Source organism: Ascoidea rubescens (genome assembly GCF_001661345.1).
Source record: "Ascoidea rubescens DSM 1968 unplaced genomic scaffold ASCRUscaffold_9, whole genome shotgun sequence".
Classification (NCBI taxonomy): Eukaryota; Fungi; Ascomycota; class Saccharomycetes; order Ascoideales; family Ascoideaceae; genus Ascoidea; species Ascoidea rubescens.
In genome coordinates this window covers 143382-149381 of record NW_017962921.1, presented here as the reverse complement: position 1 = coordinate 149381, position 6000 = coordinate 143382, and the positions used below count along the sequence as shown (strand labels likewise).

General features: G+C 33.9%; 2 protein-coding genes across 2 annotated transcripts; one reads left to right on the top strand and one right to left on the bottom strand.

Annotated features, from left to right (window-relative positions):
* Window positions 1-3037: 3037 nt before the first annotated feature.
* CAB2 (phosphopantothenate--cysteine ligase CAB2) lies at window positions 3038-4359 on the top strand (the record flags this gene model as incomplete). Its single annotated transcript, XM_020191234.1, has 2 exons — window positions 3038-3985; window positions 4037-4359. 2 exons carry the CDS (start codon window positions 3038-3040, stop codon window positions 4154-4156), a joined length of 1068 nt encoding a protein of 355 aa, XP_020046365.1. The 3' UTR covers window positions 4157-4359.
* Window positions 4360-4791: 432 nt separating this feature from the next.
* Window positions 4792-5757, bottom strand: ASCRUDRAFT_21667 (ATP-NAD kinase; the record flags this gene model as incomplete). The annotated part of the gene is made up of 1 exon (XM_020189701.1): window positions 4792-5757. A coding segment is annotated over one exon (966 nt), but the record flags the coding sequence as incomplete, so codon positions are not given.
* Between the last annotated feature and the right edge of the window lie 243 nt (window positions 5758-6000).

Below are 6000 nucleotides of genomic sequence, written 5' to 3'. Positions count from 1 at the left end.
CTAAATATACTTGAAAGCTGAAAAACCTGATTCTAGAATATTGCTTTGATGATACGTTATTGTAAATTGGTTGATATGATTTGTTGATATCCCATGAATTTAAAATTAAAATTATAATTAAAGAAAAAATTAAAAGTAAGATTATTTACCCTTATATTATTAAAATATTAATTTAAGAATAAAAATAATATTCAATTAATATATTATCTATGATCTATTTTTTGTTTAAACTTTTCTTTGATTGTTGTTATTTTTTGTGATAAATAACTGTATTAGTTATCTAACTTAAAATTATTAACTGGAGATAAAATATTTTGAGCTGAATTTGGAATCAAGTAGTTGTTAAATTAATATTGCAAAATGTTTAAATTTAGTAATGGTATATAATGAAACTGGTATATTTAATGTATTATTAACAAATAAAACCTATTTTATATGTACTTTATTTTTTTTTTTAGTTAGTTTTATAAAATGGGAAGAGAAGAGAAGAGAAAAGAACAAAAGAGAAGAGTAGTATTGATATTACTAAAATGAATAGCGTAACGTATATTGAGTTATACAATAACCTTCTTCAACTCTAATGTTATTAGAGTATTAATAAATTATTGTGGGTGATATGATAATTTGATAGTGTGTTAATGATATAATGTGAGAGAGGTGTATCCTTAAGGGTAGAATAATAAATATTATAAATATTATAATAAAAATAATGGGAACAGTTGATAGAATTATTTTAAAATAAGAAAAGTAAATATTCAAAAAGATATTCAAAAAAAGAAGTCTCTTGTTCAAAAAAAAATTTTATATCTATAATTAGAATAAAAAAGATTTAAACTATTTATTTTAAAATTTAATCTGGTTGTATTTCTAATTATTGAAAGTAGTTTTATTGGTGTTTTTCAGTTTACAAGATGATAAAGGTTGGAGGATATATTCCAAGAATAGAAAAGATAAACTACTGATAGTAATAGGGGTCAAAAGAAGTTATGTTTATGAAATTTGGAATAAATGGGTGAATTGATAAAGATATAAATAAAAAAACAGTGGTTTTTCCTGAATTACATTTTTGTTTTTTTGTTTTTTTTTTGTTTTTTTTTCGTTTTTTTTGTTTTTATTATTTAATGTAGGTCAATTTTTTTGTTTGCACCCACCCAAGATTTTGATTTGAATTTCGCTAAAATGAGTGAGCTTAAAAGCAAAAAAAGAAATGGGAAAAAAGTATGGTGAAGGATACTGGATAGAATTGCTACAAAAATGGATAAGATTAAGTAAGTAAAACGATTATCAGCAAAGCTATCTCGTAATAGCGAAGGCGAAATGGCCAATGGGGATAGGAGAGGAAGAGGAATTAGATTGTGAGGTGTTTGCCCCAGGCAGTATGAGGTGTATAGAACTTTAGTTTGTGAACAAAAAGGAATTAATAATCAAATAACCAGAATCTGAGAAAGGGAGTTTAAAATGAAATGAAATGCACAACGAGAGATGGAGTTAAACAAAAACCAAAAATAAAACAATAATGCAAAAAAACGACCTAAATAAAACCGAAAAAGAGGAAAGCTGATGAATAAACTTGACAAAAGTGACCAAATTAAACGGATCAGTGAAAGGAACAGTGAATTTTAATACCTGGAGAGACCTTTAGGTACTTATCCATAGTCCAAGAGGATAGGCTTAAAATAATAATACGAGGCACTATTTTAGTTTATTGGCTAAAAGAGCTCATAGTGGAGGATAAACTCGCTACAGGATCGGGATTAGGTTTGGAGAAGCTGGGTGAGTAAAATTAGCTTTGATCACTATTGTCAGCAGAAAGCACGAAGCGAGAAGGAGAGGAAACACAATACAGCACAGTGCAATGCAATATCGAAACACAGCAGGCTTTGCCAGCTCCAGATCGCCAGCTATTGTTTGAAGCAGAGGGAGGGCTTCTAGAAGACAGTGCTCGATTCGGAAATAGACGATGAATCTAATTTGGACTGCACCAAGTGTGAAAGCAGCTGGAGTGCTGATTCTAAAAATACTTCCTTGGAGAAAAAAATGACAGTGAAAGTCGCAAGATTAGAGCAACATCAATATATCTTTCCTGGTGAGTCACAGAAATCGAGTGTTTTATTTGAATTTCTACAAAACGAAAAAAAACCAAACAGCTCGGATTTCTATATAAATGTGCAAATTTCAACTAGAACAATCAAAACCTACAGGAAAAGGGAAAGATTAATTTACTCTTTGCACTGTGACACATTGAGGACGATATATAGTCAAATAGTCAAAAAAAACAGTATTGAATCGACCCAACTTAAGTAAATGCATTTTGTTGAAGAAACAGAAGAAAGGAGAAAGGAAGAACAGCACAGAAAATTTTTCGTTTTGCTGCTTTTTGAAAAAAAAGCAGGGTAAACGCGCCAAGTTACGTTTTTGGGACCAAGTGGGCTTTAGCGAAACGAGCGCGGAATTGGGAGCGGAATTGGGAAAACGGTAGGAGCTTAAGCGAACAACCGAGGAATTGTCTGCGATAAAACCAGCCGTAAAAAAAACAAAACACAACACGTTCCGTGTGATACCGTCATGTTACGAATAATTGCCGTAGCCGGCAGTAACGGCCGGAAAGCAGGCCCCAAATTGCGTATCGCTCTCAAGAGGACCATGAGTCAGGACAGCGTTCTTTGTGTGCTCTCGCTGTGCACTGTTTTCAGCTCTCAGGCGCTGGGTCTCGAGCTCAGGCCACATCTGCTAAGGCTTTTAATGACCTTTCGATAATTTGCTGATGTTCAGAGGAAATGAAATCACATCTAGAGTCAGATCCTGATTCCACGAGGTTTCTGTAGGCGCTATGCCGTTTTTTTCTTCTGTTTGCCCCGTTTCTGCAAGCTCTTCTCCCGAATATGTTCTTTGCAACGATTTTTTTTCATTTCGTTTAAAGAAAACTGTTTTTTCAAGATGAAGAGAATATGCGATTGATGTGTGTAATGCTCCTACTTTTTTTTCTTTTGTTTTATTCATATTCTGTTTATGGTGACGACAAAGACCTTTCTCCAAGATGAATAGCGAAGATATTCATACCTCAGTTCCTGATCCCAACAAAGCTATTGACAGATCAATACCTGATTTTCCTGTCGCTAAGGAGGTCGATGATAATGACTACTTTACAAAAAATACTCCTCCCACGTATATCCACGAAGTTGTATCAAAGGTCAAGGACTTTTTGCAATACCACAAAGCAAACACTTTCAAGAAGATAGCTTTGATTACCAGCGGTGGCACAACTGTGCCTTTGGAAAACAATACTGTCAGATTCATCGATAATTTCAGTGCAGGAACCAGAGGCTCTACTTCTGCTGAGATATTATTGAAAAATGGTTATGCTGTGATCTTTCTATATAGAGAGTTTTCTCTTTTGCCTTACTCCAGACACTTTTCTCACAATCTACATTTCTTGGATTATATGAAAATCAACTCAATTGACAACAAAATCGAAATCAACGACGACCATAACGATAAAATGTATAAAATCTTACTAGATTACCAAAAGATTAAAGACTCAAACTCCCTCCTAATCATACCTTTCACCACTGTTAACCAGTATCTTTTTACACTAAAATCCATCTCAACCACTTTGAATACCTATGGCTCTAAATCATTGATTTATTTAGCAGCAGCAGTATCCGATTTCTTCATTCCTGTATCAAAGTTGCCTCAACATAAGATTCAATCTTCGGTGAACAATTTGTCCTCCAATGGTCAGCTCATTATAAACCTAGATCCTGTGCCAAAGTTCTTGAAAAGAATCGTTGATGATTGGAGTAACAACTCGTTAATTATCAGTTTTAAACTAGAAACAGATCAGAATATTTTAATCAATAAAGCCAAGTTGGCATTAAAAAGATACAATCACAACTTGGTCATTGGAAACTTATTGCAAACAAGGAAAAAAGAGGTGGTATTTGTATCAAAGTCATCCAATGAATCCAATCAAATTGATAAAAACGTCAGTGATAATAATAGCGACGAATCAATTGAATCAGTTGAATCATTCAAGGCTCAAGAAAAATGGTTTAGATTAACTGACGATCAAATCAAAAATAATTTTGAAATTGAAGAAATTTTCCTTCCCGAAGTTATCAAATTACATGATTTATGGATCAATAAGACTAATTAACATTATATATAGATACTTAATTATATTCCTATTCAAAATCATAACCGTATTCAAAACCATATTCACAACCATATTCACTTATAACAAATTAAAAAATTATTAAACTTATATATAGATCAATATACATTTTACTAAAAAAATTAGTCTATCATCTATTATCTATCATTTGATTTGTATTTTCCAGACTCTTATTTATTATTTGTAAAGCCGTGGTGATAATTAATGTTGTTGTTATTATTATTATTATTATTATTATTATTATTATTATTATTATTATTTAAAGATAAAGCCTTTAATTTCAAGTTAAATTCGCTATCTAATCTCGTTGGTTTAATCTCATACGAAGTTTCAATTGAGGGAGATTCACTTGACTGAGAAGTTTCGTTATCGCTAATGAGATTGGAATCAGTATGACTATATGAATCGGGGTGATTTACATCATTCATGTAATCGATAAGAATATCGTTTTTATTTTCATTTTGCAATTGTTTTTCTAATTGGTTTGCTAATTCATTTCTACTTTCAGTTTGAATTTGACTTCCCAACTGATTTTGAATTTGCTTTTCTAACTCGGTTTGAATTTGATTTTGCAATTCATTTTGAATATCGGTATCGATGTCATTTATAACGCTGGGAGATAGAGGTTTTTGTTTTTTTCTAACATTCCAATGTAAATTTTCACTAACGCTGTCAAAATATTCGTTATTCGAATGGATAACAGTTGGGAAATAGTAAGGAGAAGTCTTGATGATCACATAGCTTTTTTTATTCAACTCATATCTAGCCTTACCATCAAAGGCTAGATATGCATTGTTTCTGCTTTCTGGCGAGCTGTTGACTTTGATAGTCATATTATCAGGCAAGACTATTGGTCTGAAGGATAGAGTATGGGGGCAAATGGGGGTCACGCTAATGGCGTTAACTTCGGGGTGAACCAAAGAACCACCAGCAGATAAGGAATAAGCAGTCGAGCCAGTGGGAGTGGCAATACATAACCCATCAGCTTGAGCTATGGTTATTAGCGAGTTGTTACCATATAGTTCCAAGTTGCAAATATAGGGAGTAGGGCCTCTGTCAATGGTGATTTCGTTTAGAACGATCTTTTGCATAACTAAATGATGGTGCTGATCATAAACCGAGCATTCCAATCGTAATCGTAGATTTGTCTTGATGATTTTGTTTGTGGATAGGTATTGGAACAAGGTTGGATAGGTGTTGAATTGAAAGTTGGTTAAAAAGCCCAAGGAGCCCAAGGAGAAGCCGATGATTGGGGGAACGAAATTCTGGAACAAACTCGAGACAAACAAAATAGTACCATCGCCACCGAGAGTGATGACCAAATCGAATAGTTTGGGGTTGGTTAAAACCAATTGCTTATCCCAATACTTTAAGCGAGAGAAGTTGTTCAACTGGCAGGTCTTGGAGGTGGATAAGTTGGAGTCGATGTAGACAACAATGTTGGGGTAGTGTGTGAGCAAGTGAAGAGCCAATTCCTTGGTGAGCGAGATAAGGGAGTTGTCTCTAGCCTTGGTGACAATCAAGATGGTGTTCAACTCGATTCTGAAGGTGGATTTGGACAAGTTTTTGCAGAACTTCTTCAACATGGAGCCGTAGTTGGAGATGCTGTTCAACGTCAAGAGAGTGCTGGATTTGGAACACGAAGGATCGATGAGCTGGGTGTCGAGACGCTGGAGAACAGATGCCTTAGGGGCAAGCTCTAGAGGTCTTTCAAGTGTGCCTGTCATTGCTGTCTGGAGTCTGTGGTGGATTTCAAGTAGATTGCAAGCTGATTGCAAGCTGATTCACCTGAATCGGTGCAGAGAGAGGCACTTTCTTATATATAG